The sequence below is a fragment of the Stegodyphus dumicola genome, chromosome 6 (genome assembly GCF_044657685.1).
Source record: "Stegodyphus dumicola isolate Sdum_Otavi_A_Nest chromosome 6, ASM4465768v1".
Classification (NCBI taxonomy): Eukaryota; Metazoa; Arthropoda; class Arachnida; order Araneae; family Eresidae; genus Stegodyphus; species Stegodyphus dumicola.
The window spans coordinates 76,156,640-76,184,584 of record NC_140773.1 but is presented as its reverse complement, the minus strand read 5'-3'; the positions used below and the strand labels follow the sequence as shown (position 1 = coordinate 76,184,584).

Below are 27,945 nucleotides of genomic sequence, written 5' to 3'. Positions count from 1 at the left end.
CATGGTATAAAACAATTACCTTCACGTGTCAGAATGCGAATACTTCTATTTGCTTGATCCAAAAATTATTTTCATGTGAATACTTCCATCTCCTTTATTCAAAAATACCCCTCAGATGTCCACAGCAAGACCCGTTTTCCACCTCTATCTCATTCCATGCTTTTATTAGAATAAGTCTGAGAGGTTGGTGAGGGGAATACTAATTTTACCATGCCCTTGCAGTTAATGAACTTGTTAAAATTAGCACTCACTCACTACAAAAGGAGTGCTATTTAAGTGTGTACCCCATCTGAAAACCACTGCCCATGCACTGCTCTTCCAAATGGTTTTTGAGAAAACAAGAAACATTTGCAAGAATTTGTGGCCCACCCTGCGGTATCAAATGCATACATAAAAAAACATTCTGTATTTCATGGCTTAGCATTGTCTAATCAAACCTTGTGAAAGTTCAAATGTGGCTATTATTCAAAACACTGCATATATTACCCCCTTTACAATATTAAACAACACATTAAATTTAGACAAAAATATTCAAACACATCATATTTCAACCCATACATAAGTTCAGGGCCAGGAAGTGCACAAATCAATGGGAAAGAAAGCTAAAAATGCTTTAAGAAGTAAACAGAGAGCCAAGAATAGATACAAAGTTTAATTTCACAACAAAAATTACAGAGAAAAGCCTAAAGATTTGTCAAAATAAGTAGAAAAGGAAAAAATATGATAGGAAGACATAAAGCAGAAGATATCAAAGAAGTTCTGAATAGACAAGATGCTATAGCTCTCATGCACATAACTTTCAATTCATAAAAATCAAACAATTAGGTATGTATGTACTTTGACATCATTAAAGGGTGTGATACAAGGTAACACTGATACAGAAAAAAGCTCATCACGCTTACCCATTCAAATTCGAAACATTATGCAATATGAAAGAATTTCTACACACTACATAAGCAAAGGAAAGATACTAGTGGCAATGCAAAATAACAATAGATAGAAAAGCACATTAAAAAGGCTAACATACAGGTACACTCAAGTGCAAGTTCTAGATTAAAACCTAAAGTTCGTCTTCACAAACCATGATATTCAAACAAATATTTTTTTTAAAGATAATTCAGAAATCTTTTAACCTCATTTATCTTTTAAAATATTCAATGGAAATACTGTTCCAGCTTTATTTGTATATTTTGAAATTCATTACAAAATTTTTAATAATGCATAAGAATTATTTACAAGACAAAAATATCTGCCACAATGAGGGAAAATAAAATAATTAGTCATGCAAGAACAGAAAATTATCATATTAAGAGTAATAAAAGTATTAGAAATGATTTTAAAGAAAAATGACAAGAAATGTAATCACATATTTTATAAAATAAAAAATCAGAATAAGAAGATAATTTAGACAAAGAAAGATTTTAAGAAAGAAAAATCAAAGCAGACAAAACAAACCAGTTTCATAGTGCAGAAAACACGTCACCAATCTTTATTGTTTAATGTAAGACATTGTTTTATTTTTCAATACACATTATAAAAGGATTCAATTTTGTCACAAGCAAAACAGTGCTCATAAAAGTAGCACCTGTTAAGAAGGCACAGCTTGTGTTGTGTGCTCACACATTGAAAAGGCAGTCAGCCTCAGAAATCTAGATATAATTCATGCAAGTATACATATATATTTATATGATATGATTTTAAGCACTTCCGGCATCTTCCACACTATTTAAACCTGCTTGCACCAGAGTTGGTTTATAAAGATTAGAAGACAGGGTTCCTTACAACAAAATTTATCACAATTTTAAAACAAATAAAATAGCACAAAAGTGTTACAAAGGAATGAGAAAAGAAATGTTTGACTTTTCATTACAACTGACAAAAGAAATAACTAGAAAGTGGAACCTCTGTTTGCCTAGGATTTTATTATAAGGGAAGGAAAGAAATAAACACTTAAAAAACAAGTGCATTTTAGTTCTCTGCATTTGATGCAATTTAAACAAGCATCAGAAGCAAAGACAATGAGCCTAAATTCAAGGTACTGATTTAAAAACACTAATAAAAATTTACATTTAATTTTAAAATTAATAGTGTATCCCATTCTTAAAAAAATACCTTTATGATTTTCAGGATTCTCACTCAATCCACTGAAACAGAGGTTCTACTCTCACAATCACATTAAATTGCTTTAAAAAGCCTTCAGTGAAATCAGGTATAAAATAAGTGCTTTACAAAAACAATTACGATAAAAGGTAGGCATATATTGAAAGTTTTAGTAAATATAACACTTAAAATGGGAACCCTTGTCAATTCTGATTTTTTTTCCTTTACAATTTCTTTTCAAGTAAGTTTGGTAAAATTTTCATTGTGCAAAGTAATAGCCCGATAAATCAAGAGCAAAAATACAATAGTATTCCCTAAATATCTAATGTTGGAATAGTTATAAGCTCATAGTTGAGGAAAATTAAGAACTCACATTAGTAGCTATGCATCAAGGCACAACAAGTTAAAACGGTTAATATGTATGATTTTTCTTACAAAGGCAATGAAAACTCAACTGTATAACAGTCTTTGTAACTTTCTGTTTTGGCAGGTTTTTTTTTCCCTTTTTGGTTTCTTTGCATTTTAAACTCCTAGAAAGCCAGCCGCATAAGAAGGGCGTCTGATATAAAAACAGATGAGGCAATCCATTAAATAACAACTGCCTCTGATAAAAGCTGTACACAGAACTATCAAATTTTCTAAGCTAGTATGGTCCATTTTCTCTTGCTTCTTATACACATATCTGCCAGTATGAAAGTATTTGATAAAATGTGTACACATATCCAATCATTTCTTGCCTACAACTATAAGTGTAAATACAGAAAAATATGATATATACTTCAGAAATGAAAAAATACAAATGCACCTGCAAATGGAATGTTACTTTACTATTATGCAGATGAAAAATAAGCATTTTAATAACAGTTATCAAATACTTTAAAAAATATACTCTACAATACATAAACTTTTTGTATGTTTTTAGTAACAATCACATGATTATGTTACCACAATTTAAAGGAGCCGCGATCTTTTTCAAATTGATATTTAAAAGGATATATGTGATATCATGATGATGTTGGTAATGTAATTTATATATATTTACAATTTTTACCTGTAATCAGAGAATTTCCAACTTGTTTCACAAAACAAAGAGGAAAAAATACACACTGAACATGTGAAGCAAAAACTGCTAATTGGCATTGTAAATAAATGTATGCAAATTTTAAGAGGGGGAAAATGTAAGAAAAACGGAGATTAAAAAGTAGTAAAAAAATAACAGCCAATTTGATCCATGAAAATTTAAATATAATTAAAGAGTTTTATATGCAAATGTTTGCTACTAATAAAAATAATATTTGGTATATTCATATAGAGAATCAATATATAGAACAGGTATACTACCTACAAGCAGTTGTACAAGAGTGGAAACACACCAAAAAGATTTAACAGTTTTGAGGCATGAGCCAGCGTGCCACGATGAGCAACAATGAAATATCTAGTAGCAGTAGGTATACAAAAGCACATATAAAAAGAAAACATATCTAAGAGATAAAATATATATGTTTTGGACTGAAATAGATAATACAAATAAACATATTCCAGATAGAGACCAATACATGAAAAAATAGATTACAATTATGGAATTCTTTAAGTTGATCCAACCCCCCAAAAATGTGCTTTTTTCCATCAGAAAACCAGAAAGGCTTGCAAAAATACAGAATATTTTATATAAAAGATAATGCTGGTGAAACCTTGTCTTATGGGTAATTAATTTCCTTACAACAGTGAAAAACCATTTGTAAGGTCTGTGATACGAAGCAAAGAATCCACCCACAGTAGCAGAAATGTTAAGAAAAACAAACAATAATGGAAATTACATGAATGAAATAACATATATACTCCTGGTATATATATCAAATATGGTGCTTATTAAGAACAGTCTTCATTTAAAAAATTATCATCTTTTTCTTCCTGCGTTGCTTATTTTGGCTTCTACAATGCAACAAATTAAGGAAACTTTTTACAACAGACTACATACTAAAAAATTAAATATAATTTTGTTATTTTACATGATTTACTTTCATATTAGATTCCAAAAGCAAGATTTAACAGTTGTATAAAAATAAAGCAAGATTACTAGTAAAATCGTGTATTGCAGAAGCCATATACAAGCAAGGCTTAAAAAATGCAGGATGAGTTGCTATACAGTTCATGTTCACGAATACACTGTTGGTTTGCTTCCACGTATCACAGACTATGTGGTTACGTTGAACAAACTTCAAATAGTAGACTTGGAGAACGAGACACGGAGATGACTTGAATCACTCAGCTGGTAATTGTGCATTTTCTACAAGAACAAAGTAATAATCTTGATTCAGAATAATTAAGCAAAAAACTTTAAGAATGAAATAAGATATTTTTAAATAATTTATAATAAAGTTTGTGCTACTGCCAATTTATTAAAAAATAATATATTTTCAATTTTGATTATACCTTCAGAATAGCACACAGGGTTAGTAGCCATATTTTAATTAAAATAAATAAGCACCTATAAGCACTTTTTAAGCACATTTTAAGGAAAAAAAATAAGTACCTGCTTAGTTACATATATATGATTTAATAGTTTCACATGTAATGCTTATTCAGTTCACTTTTTAAAATTCCCATTTAAGAACACCGAGTTTAGAAACTTTTTCAATAATGGAGTCATTTGCATTTCTAATTTACTATAAATCTAATATTAAAAGGAAAAATTAATTATCAAATAATTATTTTTAACTTATACCACAGGCATTCCTAAAAAATGCACTTACAAAAGATAATGGAAAAGTTTTCATTTTAGTTAAATAGAAAAGTTTTATTCTCCCTTATTTAGAATCAAATGACACTGTGCAACTGTATTTTTTCCCTCTTCAAATTTAAGTCATTCACACAAAAGACACTTTATAAAACTATTAAAGACACGAAACACATAGCTTTATGACATCTTTGACACAGTGTGCGTAGAGTTCTTTATCTCCCCATCTGAAGAAAACCACTTGTATAAATTGCCCTTCAACTGTGCGGGAAAACAGAGAAATTGCATATGAATTCTAGGCTATTTGCAATGTACTCCACTGTTGACAAATCAATTTCAGACAGTACTACCAATATCATGTCTTTTCCTCATGATTTCATACAAATGGGTTAAAAATATTTATATACAAGCTATAGGTCACTCTTTTCCCAGAAAGGTGCTATGCTGGTATTCAGACATAACAGATATCCTTCCAGAGTAATAACCTATTCCTTTAAGAACAGCAACCTGATCACTTGCATGTAACCACAATGAAATGCTTTTACTATTGAAATCTTAATGCATCTTAATATGTAATTTTGAGTAGGAACTATGGACAATCCATAGTAGTTGGAGTCTATGCACATGCATATTTACATTTTATGGTTCTTCCAAGTTCAATACAAAACTCAAATTACATCCCTGTCACCGTCATAGAGACCTTCATCACTTGCCACAATGAAATGTACTGAGTGTGGTCACTATTGCCAAATACAAAAGGCCATGGCTTAAACTTGCATGTTCAAACATTGAGGGGGGAAAAACAGTACAGTACAAAGTCTGAGATCCGAGCCACACCCCCCCTTTTTTTGCTTTAAGCATGCGTATTTCATCCCTCCAAAATAAAACACACAGAGAGTCTGGATTTTTAATTTCACTTTGGCACTAGATAAAATACTTCTTTATTGAAGAAACAATCATTTCAGCATATTGTGATCAATAATTTAACTCTGCAGCAGCATATCTGCTTGGCATATGTCTCAAACTGAAACATTCTACATAAAAACAGCACTGATTATATATACGACACCAACCTGGAAAATCATCATTTATTATATTTTGCTTTCATCACAGCATGTTTATCCATCATATGACAACTTAAGTAATGACACATGAAGGGATGCCTGAACAACTTTTTCACATTAGTAATTGAATATCAAAGAGTATGGTAAGCTTTTTCGTTGACATTATGCTTGGCAATGATTCCAGATTTAAGTTAAATGCGCTAAGAAATGTCGACGAGAAAAAATTTAACAGGAATTTCTTTCCATATGCTAAAAACAGATTTTGTTAATGATGCTCATAGGTGAAAATATTATATTTAGTGCTATTTGAATCAAGAATAAATGATTTGTTATTCATATAATTCCAGAACTGGCATCAGAACTCATATGGCAGTACCAGGTGGCAGAGTTTAGGAAATGCAAAATTTTTGGAATTTAGAGAAGCACCCTACAAAAAAATTAATAAAGAATGACAAAAATTTTAGAATTTATTAGGGAAAGAACTGGGACCCAAAATTTAGAGATGGCAATAATTTAGAACTTTAGGTGCTTGGTAGCAAAATTTAGGTAAGATATCTAGCCCTGGCCCTCAATAAGCCAGGACATATTAAACATATGCTAGACATAAGTATAATAAAAGAACTAATACAATTCAGGCTTAACTGTCCCAAATGCACGAGAGAAGCAAGACAAAATTTAGCTGAAAAACTTGTCTTTAGTTGCCAATTTCATAATACATAATCAATAATGTATAGCGGATGCTATTAAGCTAGGCTAAACTATACTTGACCGATTCCAAGGAATTTCATTTAATATAGCACACTGCTATGTTCTTTTAACTAGCATATTATTTTTTGCAGGCTACTATTTCTACAGCAATTTTAAGAAAATTTAAATATGAACTTCCTATTATGTCTAAAAGAGTTCCTAATTCTGGAGCTGCAACAGGATCTACAGGATGGATGATGGTTGCAGGATGTGTTTCCAGATACTTCAAAAAATGCTTGACATAATTTGTGGCCATTCATGACGAGGATGATGATGATAGCTGCGAATCTGAAGGTTTTCAGACATCACAAACTAAAAGTAAAATTTTCCAATTAATACTTTTTGGGGGGGGGGGAAAGTGGAGAAGAAGTGTTAAATGAAGATGATATAACAGAAGTTTATTATTGTGATTACAATGCTCCAAATCATCAATCAACGGATGGCAAAATCTACAGTATGGTTCTAGATCTAGAAAATACCATTGCCAATACTGAAGAAAGTGACAGAGTGGTTTTTGAGAATGAAAAATCGATTGACAAGTTTTTCGGAATTTTCGACACAGTAATTACAAGACCTGAACAATGGAACTTTGTAACTGAACAACAAATCATATATGACTATAGAATTAAAAAGAAAGTATTAGAACAAAAAGAACTAACTTAACTTACTAACATTTTACTTAAATGTTTAATTAAGTAAATAAATAAATATTAAGTTTTTGTAAATTTTGATACCCTTTAAGATCATAAATGCTTCATTACTTCCTAAACCACAATTCCATATTTTTAATTTTATAATTTGTACATGAAATCTTATGAGATTTAAAATGATGATCTAATATCCAGAATAATCCAAAATCCGGGATTGCTGAAGTCTTAACGATTCCGGACTTTGTACCGTGCAAGCTTACCTCTAATACTGAGAAAGAGAAGCAACCTCATAATTCTTCATTTAGTATTTGTATTTATCATAAGCATTAAATTGCCTTCTTTTGTTAGAATTATTTTTTTAAGCAAAAATTAATGTTTTCATTTTAAGCACACATTTTTATTGTAACTACATTACAAAATACATAAATAAGCAATTTATGTATTTTCTGGCAATTTACTTTAAAAATACTTACTATTAAAGCTATTACAGCTTCTTCAACAGAATCCATCTGGATCAATGCCATCTTGCGATCCTTCCTGAAAGAATTAACATAAAACATAAACAAATGTAGATTAATTTAATTAATTTTTTTAACAATTTTTCAACAGAACACACATTTCAAATTACAGGGATTGGACAAAAATATGGAAACACCTTTAACAAAACATGTTTCTTTGCTTAATATGGTGTAGGAAACCCGTTGGCATCCAAAACAGCTTGCAGTCTTCTCGGAATGGATAAATACAGTTCCTGTATGTTTGCCAAGAGAATATTATACCATTCTTCCTGCAAAACGGTGGCAAGTTCAAATAACGATGTTGGCGGTGGATGACGAGAATGCACTTTCCGTTCTCCAATGTAGACCACAAAGGTTCGATAATATTTAGGTCTGGTGACTGTGGTGGCCAGGGGAGATGGGACAACTCATCCTTGTGCTCAGAAAACCAGCCCTGGACAATGTGAGCTGTGTGAACAGGGGCTTTCTCGTCTTGGAAGACACCATCACCATCGGGGAACAAAGTTTGTACCATGGGATGAACTTGATCGGCCAAAATGTTCACATAAGTCTTGGCAGTCATGTGCCCTGACACAGTTATCATGGGGCTAGCAGAGAACCACGATATGGCTGCCCAAACCATAACAGAAACCCCGCCATGTTTCACTCTTGGCAACAAGCAGTCTGTATTATAGGCTTGAGATGGCGTTCTCCAGACGTAAACTCGGCCAGAAGTGGGAAACAATGTGAAAGAAGACTCGTCAGACCGTATTACTCTCTTTCACTGCTCTATAGTCCAGGCTCTATGACTTAAACACCACCTTTTCCTGTTACGGGTATTAGCATCACTGATGAGTGGCTTCTCAATTGCAGCACGGCCAGCAATTCCCTGTTTATGAAGCTCCCTTCTAATTGTTTTGGTACTCACAGGGTTCGGTAACACAACATTCATTTCAGCAGTAACTTTTGCAGCTGCGGTCTTCTTATTTTTCGTCACAATTGCCCTTAATGATCATCTGTCACAATCACTCAGGACACACTGTGATTTAGCAGATGATGTTTTTCCGCTTTTCAAATATGCGGAATAAATCTTCGATACAGTACCTCTTGAAACACTAAACACCTCAGCTACCTTGCTTACGGAAGCACCTATCATACGTGCTCCAACAATTTGCCCATGTTCGAAGTCTGTTAACTCTGACATAATGCAATGACAACCTCACATAACAGTACTCCGACAACAACTGAACTGTTTAGCACATTTACGAAGTTGTATAGGTGGCGTCAGTAGTCAAAAATGCCAGCGCCACCTACATATTTAATTAAAATCAATCTTTCTTTTCAAACATGCATTTCACAAGGTGTTTCCATATTTTTGTCCATCCACTGTACATACAGTTTACATTTTTTTCACATACCACTTCACTTTAATTTCCTTCAAGCAAACATACATCTCTTGATTGGCTCAGTTACTTAACTCCCTAAATAATTAATATTACTACCTTTAGGATTTTTAATTTAATTTAATTAATATTAATATTTACAAAAAATTTTTTACTAAAACAAAGATAACAGCTTGACACTCAACTTTACCTACATAAGCGCCATATATATAATTTGAAGAACACACTTACTTCTGTTTCACAACACTTTTGCAGACCCCAACACTCGTATAGCAGGTAAGTTAGAATTAAAACTTACTATTTACTTGCTTTAAGTATTTTTTTTTTTAAATTTTTATGTAGTATCTAAGTATTTTCTAAATATGAAATTATATTTTTAAATATATATTTATTTTAAAAATTGTGAATTAGTTCTTTTTGTTACTTTTTGTTTCTTATTGGTTTATATGTATTATGTATAGTTCTTTTATAGTTTCTTTTTATTGATATGCATATTCGTGTCGGGGAAGTTTCTGTAGACAAGGATTTCTAAAATACATTGGTTTCTAAATTTTTTTATTATTTTATAAAAAATTAATTTTTAAAAAATTTAATTTTTTAAGAAAAAGTTTAATTCTTGACTTTACTTGCTTGTTTCTCAAAAGACTTAATTAGTATTTTCCTTTTTGAACTTTAATTCTTAAATGTTAATTTCTAAGGGTACCACTTTATTGGAATTACTTTTGGTTTTGACTTTTACCCTTGCCTGCATGAATGACAAAACACGAATTGAATGATTGGAGAGTTAGGTTTGGAGGCAACTTTCCCTTGATAAGTCTGTCTCCTGCCTACTCTATGATCATTCACATATGCATTTTTTAAAAAAAATGTTTAATTTAATTTTAATTTATTAAATTAGATTTATTTTCATGGATAGATTTTACACTTGATTTGCTTATGCTTCTGAATTTAAATGATATTGTAGATTAGTTCGAGAATTAAATCTTTTACATGTTTGCATATTTTTAAATTATTTTGGCTCTTTTTTTTTTTTTTTTTTTTTTTTTTTTTTAGGAATTTAAATTTGCTTTTCTACTTTTATACATATTTGTTTAGAATTTAAAAATTTCATTCCTTGTAGCAATGGCGCAAAGAATATTTAATTAAATATGTATTTAAATTTAATTTTTTAAACTAAACTCAATTTATTCTTTTGAAACAATTTTTTCCATAAAGATATTCATTTGGAAACCTCCTTATCCAGGTATTCTGATGAGGGGAAGAAGGTCACACTTTCATAAAGCAACGAATAACAGAACATTAGGAAAAGTTAAACACATGAAGCATATATGTGGCTTGTTACATTGCGATTTCTAAAGAAATTTGGATTATTTTTTAATTAAATATAATTAGAAGCAACAAAATTACCAATGCAGTTAGTGGTTATTTCAACATCTAGTTGCTGAGAAGATGAAAAACTCAACAAAGTAATAGCCTATATAATAAACATCTGGATGTTTGAAGTTTGTATTTCTTAGCAACTAGTTGGCCTTAGATTACACCAGTTAATTTTTTTACCAATTTATTTGAACTTTACTAAAGGAATCTAGAGATTTGAAAAAAGGCGGACGGGGGGATACAAAGATGAAGTAGTGACATTAATCTAATATGTAAATCAAATCCAGGCAAAAATGCTAACCAAGCTTGCAGCCAAAGAAAATTTTATTTCACTGGATGATTACTTAGCAATGATAAGGTCTCATTTATACTTTCATGCAAATCCGAAATGAAATCCCATTTGCACATTTTGAACTAAAAATGGAAAACTAACTTAACAATTCAAATAATGGCATAATAAATACCTAAAACTTTTTAAGTTCTAAAGTAATATGATTTTTTTTAAATTGTATAATAAAAAGAAAATGAACACTTACGGGAAGAATTTAAATCCAACAACAGTACCGCCAGTTTCTGCGAAAGCTTGTTTGATTTGCTCTTCTGTCACACTAGGTCTGAACAAATGTAGAAATATTCAAATTTAAAATAAAATTTATGAATAAAAGTAATTTTATGACAAAAATTATCTAAAAAAGGCTCCCATTAACTGAATTCTTCTAGCCATACTTTAACTGGTGCATTTAGAAAGAATTCAGAAATGGAATAAAAAACATACCATATATTTTAAAAGTTTATTTAAGAAAACAATAAATTGGAAACCATATTATAATGAACCGATGCAAATATTTGTAGTTTATTTTTGTTTTTATGTATTTTTTACACATACTTGCATGCATAATTTACTGGTTGAAAACTGGAAGGGGGGCAAATACACAGAATATTGTATTTCGAAGAGATGGGGCTTAAATGATAAACATAGACAAAAAGCACACATGCGGACACAATATTTTACTATGCATTTGAAAGACTTTACCAATTTCAATTATCTTTTTATTTACATAAAATACTTTCCTACTTATGCTTTCCTTCTACAAATTACCAGAAATTAGATGTTTCTAAGTCATATGCTGAGAAAAAAGGGAGAGAGGAGGAGAGTCAATACTTTCTATTTTTAAACTTATTTGCTGCACTTTATATATATATAATTTTACTTTTCAGTTTTGTTTACTTAATTTTACAGCTACTTATTTTCTTAAGTGTTTGTTTCATATGTAATGTTTTAGATAGTATAATTTACAATTCATCGATACTTGAATTGTACACAGCTCGAAAAGAATCAGAGATTTGGGTACAAATTCTGCTATGACTCTGGCAATAAAAACTGCTTAAAGTTCGCAAAAATAATTTCTTGACAATTTGGTGATATGAGGCAACCCTACAAATAGTGCCACAAGTTTTTGCCACGGGTCAGTTCAAATTCAGCAATGCAGCTGAAAACCACACCACTATGATGAACTTCATCCTCCATGATTGCTGCGATATAGACTTAGCTCTGTGAATGATTTTGCTGATCTACAATATTCTTCATGTGTTAAGAATCGGTCTTGCCCATTCTTCTTCTCGAGCTATTTCTAGCTGTTTACGTGAGTTGTTATTTATTTGAATACAGTTGCAATTCCCCCCTCTCATTTGGACAACAACAAATAAATTTATTTACATGATTACTGAAATAAAGTGTAGTATTAATTGCACCATTAATTATTAGGGCCGACGACTTCCTTACAAACATTCTTACTCATAGCTAAACACCTCATCAATATAATTTGCAATTCTACATTGAAGAACCAGACGGGGTACAGCACCCTCTGGCATAATTAATTAAGGAGATCTCTATGAAACTGCAGCACACAGCAATATTTTTCAAAACGATTAAAAATTAAGTATATATCCAAATTGACTAGCTATATTAAGAATGTGGGTTTACTTTTCATGGTATGATTTATGCCTAATTTATTCATGAATTTGAAAGACCATATTCACTCACACATTTCCCCCCCTTTTCCTACCTAGTATAGCATGAAAACTAGGAGGAGGAAATATGCAGTGGGTACTATTTTTAAAGAGATCATTTAAATGATAAATGTAACACATTAAAAAGTGCTTACTAATGTTACTGTTACAAATTGTAACTTTAGTGAAATTATATGCAAAGTGTAATAATTTTTGTATAGTGTAACACAAAAGGCCTCAATGGAGTGCGAAGTGTTGCTGGAAAAAACACTTGCAGGGGAAGAAAATCCATTTCACATCAAGGTAAACAAATTGGCGCGACCTTGCCAATATAGCTCAAAAGTGCCAAACTGGAAATGGCTGGCAGCAACTTCAATGACATTTTGGTTTGATGCCTGTGTAACTGTATGGCCATGGCCTGGCTAATGAAACTGCTGTATAGTTGTATTGAGAAAAACATTCAATGAGACACTAGCCAAAATCACCACTCAGGTACATCAGAACCTTGCCGAATGTGGATCTCTGGCTAGATGGACGGAGGACACTGTGTGGCTGTTAGAAGTAAAACCACCCATATCAGCTGCATTATTTTCTATGGGGTGCTAAGAAGGCTATTCTTTACATGCCAGTAACTTCTGAAATAAGTCTGGCTACATGAATCATCGTTGCAGCCATGGAGGTAGGAAGTAAGATGGAGTAGCCCTAAGCAAGTTTCTCCCATACCCTGCTCTGAAGCACTGGCGATCCTTATGTGGTGACCAAAACACTGGGTCATTTACCATTGAGTTCAATGGGATTTCACACGTTCGGATGTAAATATACATTATAAATGTATATATTTTCTTTTTCTACAACACTTCAGAGTCCTAAGTATATGAAAACAACATATTTTTAAACAACATTTCATTCTGAACGGAATTAAATGCTATACTTTTCACAGGACGGTTTTCTCAGAATGGTTTAATTTGAATGAAATATTTTCACAAGTTTACGTTAATTACATTAGAAAAAAAAATTAAGGTTATTCGATTTTATTCAGTTAAGGTACAAAAATTAAGATCAAAGTTTATTGTATTATTAATATTAAAATTATGCATTATTTCTTTTCTATTTATAGAGCTTCTTCCTAAAATACTTTCTTAAATATGACATGATTTTTTGGCTTCTGAGGCATCTTTTAAATCGAAAAATGTAAGTCAATTTATAATTAATGCTCTATTCGGTTCATTTTAAATTAGAGAATTATTAGGAATTAGCGAAATACTTTAGATAGTACTTGACGTTCTCCGAACATTTCTGAAAGGGAATAAAGTATTATTTAAAACTTGTAACTGAGTTATTATAAAATGTAAGGGGAATAATTCTTTTAATTATACATATCAGATTTTTTTTTACCCTTCATTTTAACAATACATATTCCAAACTTCTTTATTACGTTCTTAAGTGCGCATCTCATAGCATTTGCTTTACAATACCTTTTAACAGATTGCTTTACAATACGAACAATTCTTGCTTAAATAGTTTTATAACGTATTTGTCCACAGGATTTCAATTTATGTTTACAATTCAATATTAAGGTTATTATATATTTAGGTAATATTTATAATCATTATAAATTAGATACATTTAATAATTAAATTTCTTCACTGTACTTTTACAGTTGTTTATAAGTGAATAAATTCTTCATTTCAAATACATTTATAAATAATTTAATGAATATTTATGTATTTTGTCAAAGGCGCATGCTTTTTGCAAGCACATGCATAAATACCCATACATATTTCCTATTTTTCATTTCCGACATGTGCAAATCTTTAATTTCTGTGCATTCACTATATTTTTCGTGTAAAGTAATTTACACTAATTTAGCATACACCCGAAAGTTTTACATAAAAAATATATATGAATATAATTTGAATGAAAATTATATGCATTATTTTTAATACCCACTGAAAGGTCAGTTTTTCTTCAAAATTCCTCCACGATAGCATCTCTCTCTCTTTAGGCAGATAGCCCTTGCATGCGTTACTCTATTTAATAAAAACTTAATCTGACCTATGTGCCTAATTACAAATAAGATATATAAAATTAAAACGATGAGTTTAAAATGAGCAGCAGTATAGCCTCTCCTCTAAAAAATTTTAAAAGGTACATGTTACAATAATATATGGATGTGAAAAAAATTTGTTTTATTTAAAACATTTTGGCATTTGGAACATAAAATAAAAGTAGCGAATACTCTATATCAAGGGTATCGAAAGACGTATACAATTTTAAATGTACCATAAGATATTTTTCATTCTTTAAGCATAACATTTATCTTAAAATCTATATTTTTGTAGCTCAACAGCTTAGAATTTTATAAAACAAATTTATAATCAAAATCGCTGTTGTTAGTTATCGAAAAATAACAAAGATGTGACTTTTACGTAAATGTCACTAAACTATACAAATTGCTGTTATCCATCACACTATGAATGTTTCTCTCATGCGAAAGTGTCCCTTTTTCGATTTATATGGAACTGTCGTCTGTCAAAATACTATCAGAACTGTGTAAAGCGAGCTTCTGAATGTAAACAAAGAACTCCCCATCTGGTGACCGAAGCTTCGAAGCAATGCTTCGCTTCTAGCGCCAGTTGGCCCCTTCTTCCTTTCCTACCTCCATGGTTGCAGCTATGATGAACCAAAATGCATGGTATTTTTTAAAATGTTTGCAAATCCATGTGAGATAGCTGTACCCCCTGTATGTAATTTTGTACTCTTCTGCTGTGTAATAAAATTTTTTATACCACTTCATATTATTGTTCTCTCTGTGTATTTATCTCTATTTGTTATGTGTGTATGGTATTTTCCACCTATACTTTCCTACAAGATTATGATTCTTAACAATGTTCTCGGCCTCTCCTCCAAGTTTGTACACAAAGTTTTGGGACATTCTATATATGCTAGCTGGTTATTGCAGCTAGTAAGTTGTTTCCTTAGAAATTAAAATTCTCCTACAGTGTTAGAATACTTACCTGACTATGTCTACCTTTAATTCATTCCGCTTTTAATATTTTTCCAGTCTTATCAGTCCAGCTTTATGATGATTGGTTGATGTCACAGCTTTTATAATCTTATTGCAATAATGCCTTCAAACCATAAGAAAAGTAAACAATACTATAGAAAATGATCGAACATCCAGCATTTGAAGAAAATAGTATGATCTAGCATCAATTATGGATATGAATGATGTTGCAACTCAATATTAAGGTCTTCCCCTTGCTTCTATGCATAAGGTCATAAAGGAAGTTCTGGTTTTTTAATGATAAATATAAATGAAGCAGTACAAAAATATATGAAAATTTCATTGAATCACAAAGCACCCTTTTGTTCTATTGCTTTCCCCCATCTTTCTGGCAACTGAAAAATTCATTCATTAGAGGTTTATTTGTATAGAGGTTATTAAGATGCTGTAAGAGAGTCTTCCAATTCCAGGCTGTTCAGAAAATTTTGAAGTGACCTGAAGAAAATGTGTGAGCAAAGGTTTCTTGAATACAAAATGATGCAACATCCGGTCTTATTCAACAAGATTTTCTCCTACATTGATTGAAATGTGGTACCAAGGATCGATGTGATGGAAGATTACAAACTGTTATTTGGAAATAGAATTTTTTCGAATTTATTGTCCAATTTGGTGGCAAAACTTCATAGCACTTAATTTCTTTGTAGTCTCATCATAAACAAATTATTATATTTTTTAGACGAAACCCTATTCTCAATGCTATTACTTTCGGCTTATCCAGTGATCTTTTTTTTAAACATTATTATATAGTATCCACCTCTTATCTCCAGTAACCAGACGTTTCAAAACAGCCCCCCCTCCAGCAAAGAAATACACACTACAACAAGAACAGCATATTCAGCTCTGTTAAAGTATTATGACAGCATTCATACCCAGTTTTCTTAAATGATGATGTATTGAACTTTTTGGAATATTAAATCTGTCTGACAGTTCCTGAACTACATAATATAGATTATCAAGGACAGCTTCTTTTAATAAGCCCTTGTTTACAGTGGATGGTTGTCCAGAGTGGGCATCATTTTCAAGGCTTAAATTACCATGTTCTACTTTTTTTTTTTAGGCTGAAATTATCATGCTCCACTTTAAAAATCTGTAATCAGAATCAGCTCTTTGTCCACAAACAGAAATTTTTTTTATGAGCAGTCTGACTTTTCCCCCTTTTATTAAATAAAAGAGCATAATATGATGAAAATGAGCTTTTAGGATATCCACTAATAGCACTGCCCTGACACAAAAATTATGCAGCAATACATGCTAGAATTACATAACATTTATTTTGATCAAGGTACCAGATCACTCTATCAAAAAAAAAAAAAAAAAAAAAAAAAAAACCAGAAAAAAATACACTTTGATTTGAAAAACCACGGATTATCCAATAAATGAGATCATTTCTTAATAACCCATTTCAGACTTTGCAAAGAATATAAGCTAACTACTATTTCTGGGTTTTTTTCCCCCCTTTTACATTTAAAAAAACAAATTTGGGACCTGTCTTCTATAAGACAGCATGCAGTGTAGTATTTTCAAAATTATGGGTTCCTAACAAGAAAAAAGTATGTAAAGTGTGTATGGTATCTGAAAAAAGGATAAACAATGATGATGCAAAGAGAAAAATCATAATAGCTGAATTTAAGTTTTTTTACGAGCTTACATCTGTAACTTATACCTGCTAATTATTTTAACTACCAATTATAACAATATATAATTGGGCAAAATGTTTTGTTTCATGCTTAAAGCATATAAAATATATCAGCTTTTATATCTGTATGCACTCCCAATAGGAAACTTGCATAATTTTAAATCCAGGTTTTGATATTAAAGTTGATAACAAACATGATGATTTTTCATAATTTTACACCAGAAATTTCATTTATTCATTTGGCATTTCCAGGACAAATTGCATTTTTTATGTACTCGATTATCTGAAATCTTCATGGCTTTTCAGCATTTTCCAGATGGTCAACTTTTTACTGTACTAGTGCCTGAAAATAACTAATGTGCTTTTCCCATCAGGAAAATAAATTATTTCAATTTATATCCTTTAAATAGTACACTACACTGTATAACACAGAAACTACATTTAATTTTACTCTTGTGCTTAACATTTAAGCTCAAATGTCAATAATGTCTTACTTCGATATCTCTAAGCATTTAAAACAACGTTTGCTATAATCCACAATACATTTTTATACATATTTGCCATAGAATCAGACATACTACAATATTCAACACATGTAATAGATAAAAAGAAAGCTGTATAATTTCAGCAAATGAACTAAATATATGAGAATGGCAAAAACAGTAACTTTTAACTTGGAGGGGGGATCTAATATATGAAATTCAAAGGTAACTTACACATATACCGTTTGATGTTCAGGTGATACCATATTTTTTATTCTTAAACATTCGTTCATTCCTTACTTTACTTAACGATACCAAAACAACACAAAATATGTCTTGTACTTACGGAATGTTAGATAAATGCAAGGTGGCAGATGGAGCATATATATTTTGATAATTTTTGGAGCCTGGTTTTTTAAATCGATGCAATGAAGAATTGCTGTAATCTTTTGTCAGTCCAGCATCCTAAGAAAAGATGTTTCAGATAAATATTTTGAAATGTGCATAATTATTATAATGTCAAGGAATTCATCTCACCTGTTAAAAAAAACTCATATAGAAACTTACTGGTTGACCTTCTTTCGGCATCTGAACAACTTGGTGACGAGATGGTGCAACACGCATTGGTTTTCCAAAAACTTTGATTTTATCCAAATGAGTCAAAGCTAAAAAACAAAATAAATAAATATGTATAAATAAGAAAAAATTTCTCATGGAAATACTTGAGTACTTTTAAACCAAATTTACTCTTGCGGACACATCAAATATTCTTAATAACAAAATGCTTTTGAACAAATAAATCTGTATTTCATTAAACAGCATTTAATTTTACATTGTGAAACGGAAGTGAAAAAAAAAAAAAAAATCATTGTTTCACACATTTCAACTACAGAAATATACAATGACTTTAGTTAACAGAAAAAATGGCAGACCAAACAAATCTCATTTTAAGATTATTTCACAAAATTCAATAAGGTAGTAGCATATGACGAAGTTTTTAAGAAGTTCAGATTTTAAACAAAAATGTGAATTTCTTTGATCACATATGTAAATAAATAGCATCTGACACACAACTGCAAGCCAAGCAATAAAAAGTTGAAACTATCTTCATTCAAACATATGAAATAAAAACTTATGAAAGAATAAAAACACAGTTCTGGGATTAAGATGCAGTACTGATTTTAAGCTTCAATGATTTAAACACTCTTTGCGAGTTTGTTATTCACTCACTCAATGAACAGACAACTAAAAATTCAGACTGGAGATTTGCAAGCAAAATTTTCAGTAATGCATATATACATAGACTGAGTTACTCCTAGAACAAAACAACCCTCTCCAAAAAGCTAGAATAATACAGCCCAAAGTGCATGCCATATGTTTTGATACATGAAACAATATTTATGGGCCCCCAAAAACTTCTACAATTAAATCGACTTATTTGTCAAGTATCCTTACATTTTATTTTTTAACTTAGTTTATGTCTGTGTTTAACTAAGTTAATGATTGTGTATCTACTGAACACCCTGGAAAATTCCTCACATACCAAGGAAGAGAGAGAGTTAAAAGATCACTGCCCTTACATTCATACACTGAAAAACCATTTTCTGAAACAGACCTATTGAATATATATGCACATACTTTAACGTTTTGAAGACAGGATGGCCATTATAGTGGCCATAAAGTCCTCTCTTTGAAAAGACGGGGTTGTCCACTTTAGTGGTCATGTCTTTTTCCCCCATTTTCCAAGCTGAAAAGTGGGGTGAAATGTCAAATTTGACGTCCCTAGGGTTTTAACCATTTATCTCTTTCAAAGGTCTTCCTTTTGCGACATAGATGCACCCCTCTGAGAATCCATTAAACTACACACAAGAATCTTTGTTGCAAACAGGAGGTGATTTCTTAAAGGGAGGAAAGCATTGGTTCAAGATTCCCCTTCCTTTTGGTAGCTTCTACTGCTACCAAAGCCCTGACCTCAAAAGGTTAAGGAATACAAATTACACGGCAATAAATTCTAATTTATTAATAAAAATCTTTTTTTTAGGGGAAAAGGCGACTTTATACCACATGGAACTAGTTAAACATCTTTAAAGAGGTCTTATTCAGTGGTCCCACATAAATTAAGGAGCTAAATACCAGCACTTGTGTATAACTGAAAATAAAATATCAATTAAAGAAGGAGGTTTTTGATGTTATTAGATTAAGCAACAAGCACTGCTATGTAAACTACCAAGAAACATTTTGGTTAATATATATTTCTGAAAAAGGAAATCTCATTCACATATTCTTATAGAATAAATGTTCTGGAATGAGGAATCAGAAAGCTTCAGTATTGACAAAAAGGCCAATTTACAATATTTGCACAAATTAAAAGTGAGCGATTTCATCAGATTACAATCCATAGTTGCCAACTTACAAATCTGGAAGGGAGAAAAGAGATTTTCACAATGTGCGACGAAGCTATTTCAAAGAAACTCCAAACTGACTAAGTTCACTTTACATGGCATAATTTATTTTACTGAATTATTTGTAATACAATTCTGATGCCAAATATGTTAACATTTAATTAGATATTATAGATTTTGTGCTGAGAAAATCCTAAATAGAGAAGGAAAGCTTTTATTTATTGAAGTACTTTAAATACAATGAAAATAAAATTAATACTTTGTATACATATACATCTAGACAAAATTAGCAATGTAGCATATAATGGACAAAAAATAAACATAACAGATTAATCATTAATAAAATCTTCACATTAATCTATAGATATCTACAGTAGATTAAAACAGCTCAGATAAAATGAAATTTAATATGTAAAAGGTCAATACACTATAATAAAAGAAAAATACAGTTCAGACAGAAGAAATTTTAATAAGAAAAATTATTTTGAACGCCACTAGGCTTGGAAGAATAAAATTTATATAATTTATGTTTCATTAATTCCATAAATTTCATTTACTGCTGAAAAACATTTTCCAGGATTTGTGCACGGTTCTGCACATGCAAATTAAGTACTTTTAAGGACCATTAATGAAAAAATAAGGAAATGGGAACTGAAAAATTCAATTAAAGATATTATCTACATCTGAACTTCACTTCTGAAATAAGAAGAATAAAACAGATCTTTAAAGTAGGATGCAATATTATTACACATAATTTAATAACCTTAAATTTGGGAATAAAATCAACTTTATAAAATTCATAAACTAGCATTAAATATTTTACACTTCTAATAGTTGGACATATTTGAAAGAAGACTTAATTTTAGCAACAGTCAGCTTTATGTTGATTTTTTCCCCTTTCATGTCACATTTTGTCACGTACTCGCTCAGGTTTAGTATATAGCAGGTAGATTTTATGCCAAATGGCTTAGGTTAAAATGAGAAGTAAAGTCAAAATTAGCATCAATCGTAACAAAAGATTCACTGTTGCCACTACTGCTGCTTGCAATAAGAGGGACGTGCTGATCAGAACAAACCTGAAAGCCTAATGTAGGCATGTTTTGCAAGTTTTGAAATTTAGCTGTGCTGTGTCCGAATTTTGAAGCTGGAGACTTCAATGTCCTCATGGAACTTAAACCTCGGATCTCTCGATACACACCGAGTATACTGGCCATTACACCATGAAGGCATGCTAAGAAGGTGGGAGACCTTACAAACTGATCTTAAAATCACCGAAATGATAAATAAAAAAATTTAGAACCATTTATTAAAAGAATTTAAATTGCCCACAGCAAAACGTTGTTCAAGAGCCCTTTATTAGGGAAAAAATAAAGTAACTTTAAGAAGCTTATTTTTCATGTCTTATCCAGAAACTCGAGTATCCGAGAAAGAGGAACAAAATATATAACCCATACAAAAGATAACCCCAGAATGGCAATCGTAAAAACAGAAATTTCAGATGATTAAAATTAAGGTCTTTTTTAAGGTTCTAGCTAAATTAAGGTTTTTTTTAGATGATTAAAATTAAGGACTTACTGCCGATTCTTGTTGAAACTAATGTGTTTTAAGGACCACACAAATCCTGATTTTCATTAATAAATGTTAAAAATTAAAAAAACAGAAGATTTGGTATCTACCAGAACACTGGGAGATGAGATGAAAAGCCTAAAGTAATTAAACCAAATGTAAATGTTATTAATGGATTCAAAAACTTTTAAATTAATTGCATGTAAAACTTTCATCATACCAAGGTGCAACAAAATTATAAATTAACCCTCTTAAAAGTTGGAATTTCGATTAAAAAAAAAAAAAAGGTTGGCAGTCTAATTAGGCCTAGAGGAGCAATTAGTAAATAATTTAATTAGTAATAATTTACTTCACAAAGTAAACACAAAGTAAAATTTTGTGAAGATAGCAATTATCGTTTTAATTCTGTGGGTGTGCCTGGAGCGGGTACACTGGTTGAATAGAGCTTCGAAAAGAGTGCTGAAACGAGCATTACTGGGAAGCGCGTAAAAGAGCAAGAGCTTTTGCCTACAATTAAAAAACACTAAATTCTGAATACCATAGCAGATGTAGCATTACCTAGGGTGTGACACGAGGAGACCTGCTACTCTACACTACCCTAAAAGGCTCTTCTTTGGTTGTATGATGATTAGCCATTTAAACAGCAAGCACTACATTTCCGAGGTGTTGGAGCCAGTTGTCCTTTCTTACCTTCAGGGCTTGCCCATAGCCACATTTCAACAGGATAATGCACTACTACACGTGTCACGCATTGTCCAAGGGTTCTTCCGTCAATCGCCAGATTGAATTGCTGCACTGGCCGGATTGCTCTCCTGATTTTTCGTCGATAGAAAACGTGGTCCTTGGTTGCTGAACGATTTGACCCAGATTACACCCCAAGTTGCCACACCAGATCAACTTTGGAAATGTGTGGAAGCTGCTTGGTCTGCTGTACCCCAAGAACACATACAAAGTCCCTTTGAATCAATGCCACGGCGTGCGGCAGCAGTGATCTCCAACAATGGCAGCTACTCTGGCTACTGATTCTGGAAGGAACCACATTTCACAGAAGTCTATAAATGTAATAATTTGATACTTGGGTCTACATGTTATCTACTAAATATATTTTGACATCTCTTGTCTTTCTTGGTGTTGCAATTTGGGTGGACAGTAGTGTACAATCAGAAATTATAAACTGCAAAATAAAATTAACTCAAAACTACTAAACGTAGCGCTATGGAAACTTTGAACGAAAGTGAAAGAGACAAAAAGAACTGCTGTAGTGAAAAACCAAACAGCTAACTGATAAAATTACCCCTGACCTTCAAAAAAATCACTCCAACAATTTGTTAGTTAATAACCAAATGTCCCTCCCCCAAAAAAGGGGGGAAGAAGAAAGAGAAAAAAAGATGTGGACCCACCTTTCTGTTATCAATGAATTGACCGATGACATGTGGAGAAACAAAGAATACAGTCTCAGTTGTCCTAGAGTTTTGGTGTGTCCGGTCTGGGCACACCTCGGGTTGACCTTTATATTTTAAGCAAGATTTCAAGATAAAAATTTTAAACTAATATAGAATAAGAAGATTAGCATACAGCCCCCCCCCAAAAAAAATTCGAACAATTCTTTTTATACCCTAAAAAAATCTCAAGATTTATTTGAAATATGAGGGTCTTAAAAAACTAAACATGGCTAAAATATACAGACGACTGGTTTGTGTTGAGCTAAAATCTACTGTAAATAAAGAAGGTTCAGAGTAACCTATATCCTTTTTCATTCAATTTTTCTGTGCATACAGAAGAAAATTTTTAGGTGCGCCCAAAACGGGCACACTGTGCCGCAAAGGGTTAAAGAATATTCCTGAATGACATTAAAGAAGAAAATCAACCTTTCATTATTCCGATTTATTTTTTAGCTGACCCTTCAAGAAAAGCCCCCCTTCACCACCACCTAAAAAATGGCAAAAATTTCGATTTTAGAAATTGTATATCTGTCAATTTTTCCAGTTTTATTTTTTTATAATGATAATAAATAGGAATGGTGAGTAAACCGTAAATTTTTGTTGATCTTTTAAATTTAAAAATATTTTAAGATGAATATCTATCATTTAACCCTTTCGGCCCCACCGGGACATATATGTCCGCAAATGTTTCCAAATCACCCAATGGGAAAAACAAGCGTAAAATTTATTGCCGCGAGTGTCTCACTGGTTTCCTGTGATTACATCTACCTTTTAGTGTAATTTTTTCTCGATAGATGACACTAGTGCCCTGTGAGCTCTTTGTTTTATCGTAACAGTTTTGACAAGCGGGAAAGTTTGGACATTCTGGCAGCCATTTTAGGCGAAGATACATGAGTGGACACACGTGCTGTTTTCGTTGTATGTGATTTTCGTCTATTTTTGCCATATCAAGCAGTTTATTTGAAGTAAGTGAATTTTCATTGTAGATTTTTAAAAAAATAATATTATGGGACATATATGTCCCAATGGTCTGTTTTATTGGGGCATTATTGTCCCAGTGGTTATTGAAATATATCTATGCCTCATTCTCAAAGTGGTCATTTCTGTATTTTTAGGCATAGCAATATCATGAATCGCAGGAAGGGATTGACAAAGGAAGAAATAATTAAATTATTGAATGAACCGGATTCAAGTGATGAATTGGACGATTCAGATATAGACAAGGAATATGTCCCTAGTTCCTCAGACAGTGATAGCTGTGAAGAATTGAGAGAAAATTCAAGAACATCAAGGGCACCGAAACGAAAGCTGTCATGTCTTGAGCATTCATCAGAACCCTCCGTTGACTCGGACTCTGATGATTTCTCACCCGATGAAGCGGAGCAGGTATCAAAATATAAGTGCAAGGCAAAAAATAAACATAAAAAAAAAAACTATTTCAAAACCTACTGATCCTGTCATTTGGTCAAATGTTGGTCCAAATTTTGAGCCACGGCTCCATGTATCTAAAGACTGTCCAACTGCAATACTGGCCAAAATCAACAGATCCTCTAATGAATTAGAATGTTTCTCATGTGTATTTCCACGAAGTCTTCTTATTTTTATTTCTCAATGTACCAACCAGCGCCTTGAAATACTGAGACATGAAAAAAAGTAGATATTACTGACACAGACCCTTCAGAAATTATGCTTGTGTTGGGAGTTATGCTTGTCATGTCGTATAATCAAGTACCGAACTTTTCAGATTATTGGTCCAGCAATTCTTCATTGGGAAACGAAGCTATCAAAAATGCGATTTCCCGTAACAGATGCCTATTGCTCTTTGCAAAAATGTACTTCAATGATCCAGAAAAAGATGCGAATGCTCCAAAGACATATTATATGGATGAAGTGGTGGCATGTTTCAAAAGGACATTTATGCAAGCTCGCGAAGATAGTCCCTTTCAAAGCATCTATGAATCCATGGCTAAATTCAAAGGTCGTTCTAGCCTAAAGCAGTATTTACCCCTAAAGCCAATAAAACGGGGAATCAAAGTGTGGGAGAGATGTGATGCTGCTACGGGCTACACCTATGACTTCAATATATATTCTGCCAAAGACATGGATAATACAGATCATGAGGGTACAATACTTGGAGAAAGAGTTGTTCTAAAACTTTCCTCAACAATACGTAACCCAGATGTTACACTTACATTTGATAGATTTTTTACAAGTGTAAACTTATTGGATAACATATCTTTTCCTTCTGTTGGTACTTGTATTTCTCGTAGAAAAGACATGCCAAAATTCTCTGACGAAAAACTTCAAAAAGGTGATTCAGAATTTCTCCAGAATAGAAGAGGAACTCTTGCAGCAAGATGGCAAGATTCAAAGGAAGTTCTGATTCTGAGTAATTGCCACGGACCTGATGTCATACAAGTAAAACGCAAGCAGAAAGATGGAGAAAAAGTAATGACAAATTGTCCTACCGCTATTGCCGACTATAACAGATTTATGGGAGGAGTAGATTTGTCTGATCAAAAGATATGCCTATATGATTTTGACAGAAGATCTACAAAATGGTGGAAAAAAGTATTTTATAAACTTTTGATGACAGCTGTTGTGAATGCACACATATTGTTTCAAGAAACCAAACATAGGAAAATACCTCTCTTGCAATACATTGTCCCCCTAGCCGAATTAATGATTGCTCATGGCAAAAAAAATGCAATTGTCAAAAGGAAGAAATCAGGTCGACCGTCAAATGCAACAAAACTGATGTTGAATGTTGGAGATCATTTGCCATTAGAAGGGCCAACAAGAAGAAGAAGTGCCCGCTGTGCCAAACAAAATAAAGAAACCCGAACAAAAACTGTTTGCGCCATGTGTAAAATTGCACTATGTAAAAACTGTTTTGCAATGTACCATACATAGAAATTTCATAAATAATGTTGTGTAGATAGGTGTTTTCTGATAAAACTGTTTCAAAAGTATTGTGAAATTCATTTAGAACTAGAAAACTGAACTTTTCACTATGTTTTATATTGTCACTTCAACCCCAATGGGACACGTGTCCCAACTAAAAAGACCAGTGGGACACATATGTCCCACCTCCAAAATGGCCCTTACAGTAAATTTTTGCTTATAATTGGGCAGAATATTGCTATTTCTACTTTATTTTCCCTAATAAACCCCTAATTTATCTTTTTTTTTTTTTTTTAAAGAAAAAACTGGTTGTGAAAGGGTTAAAACATTAACATTATTGGAAGCACATGTCTATGACGAATGGTTGTGAAATTAAACGCTGCATAATGACTTTCATTGACAGTGTATAAATGATACATAAATAGCACTAACTACAGATTTCAAGATCACTATTAATACCCATAGTAGTTACTAGTATCTTAGCTGTGTTTACAAAAACTACAAACGGTTCTATATATAGACGATTATCTGCAACTTTTAAGATAAGGATTAATCCTCCTAGTAATTAATTAGTAGTAATTTATCTTTGTTTAGAACAAAATAAGACCTGATTAAAAATGCTTACAGAAATTAAATAACATTAATGCATTTATTATATATAAGCACAAACATTTGCATTGCAAATCCTTTTAAATGGCCATTTTCACATCATTACATCGCTCGGTACTATTCTTTCTTATTTTTCAAATGACTTGCTATAAAAATAAGCTGCAAAACATAATTACTTGTAATCAAGCTATAATTAATAATTCAATATACAGAAACGGTGTATCAGAAACACTGGCCATGGATGAGTGCCTGATGCATTAAGCTTTCTTTTTCACGTTTATTATTATTATTATCATCAAGAATATGTTTAACTTACCAAGCTGAGCCTGTTGAGGTTCTGCCATTTGTATAAGAGCATTATCTTTCTTGTTAAAGAGAATTTTTACCCGTTGCACATCACCGTAGACACCTAAAATAATTATGTTTAAAAACAAAATCTGAAAATAGCCCTAATGAATATGTAAAAATTATTATTTTTTAAAATTCTGGAATCACTATCAAATAAAATAGATATTCATAAATATATCATATTCTATATTGATAAAATATTTAACTGTATGAAATAATGAAAACAATAACTATAATAAATCTAAAAACAATAACTATAATAAATCTAACACAATAAATAGTATGAATGAAATGCTTTATAACTGCAAAACGTTTGTTACAAGAAATTTTCATACAGGTAAATGCCATGCTAATTTTAATGAATTAATAATGCTTGATACAAATTTTAAAAGTTATAAATTATCATAGTTAAATCTAACAATCACACAGTCAAATCTTCACACAGAGCATTAAAATATGAAATAACTACAATGTACAAGACTGATTAAAATGTCATGTACAGTACAAAGTAAGTAATCCGAACCTCAAAGCAACAAGCTTTACGTATGCGCGTAAAGAATGCGCATACATTATGCATGCACGTGTTGAAAGAAATGTTTAATAAAGTAAACATATAAATATTAAGTTTTTTTGTGTAAAATTTAAAACCCTTTAGATCATAATTGCTCTCTATTTCATAAATTACGGTTTCCTATTTTAAATTGTATAATTTCTGCATGCCATCTTACCAGATTTAAATTGGTGATCTATAATCCGGAAAAACCCTTAATCCGGAATCGCGGAAGTCCTGACGAGTCCGGATTACAGACTTTGTACTGTATTACGCACAACTTTTCTTTAAAAAAAAAAAAAAAAAAAGATTCATTTACTTGCACATCATTTTAAGTTTCTAAATAGCTATAAA

General features: G+C 31.6%; 1 protein-coding gene across 6 annotated transcripts in view; it reads right to left on the bottom strand.

Annotated features, from left to right (window-relative positions):
- Positions 1 to 631: 631 nt before the first annotated feature.
- Positions 632 to 27,945, bottom strand: part of heph (polypyrimidine tract-binding protein 1 heph) — a 173,306-nt gene continuing 145,992 nt past the window's right edge. For all 6 annotated transcript variants that reach the window (XM_085818551.1, XM_085818554.1, XM_085818550.1 and 3 more), the window contains 6 exons: positions 27,010 to 27,102; positions 18,338 to 18,435; positions 18,117 to 18,235; positions 11,112 to 11,189; positions 7,772 to 7,835; positions 632 to 4,387 (listed from right to left, as the gene is read on the bottom strand). In XM_085818551.1, coding sequence (XP_085674677.1) covers positions 4,319 to 4,387; positions 7,772 to 7,835; positions 11,112 to 11,189; positions 18,117 to 18,235; positions 18,338 to 18,435; positions 27,010 to 27,102 — 521 coding nt within the window. In that variant the 3' untranslated portion in view covers positions 632 to 4,318. The remainder of the gene's footprint in view (positions 4,388 to 7,771; positions 7,836 to 11,111; positions 11,190 to 18,116; positions 18,236 to 18,337; positions 18,436 to 27,009; positions 27,103 to 27,945) is intronic.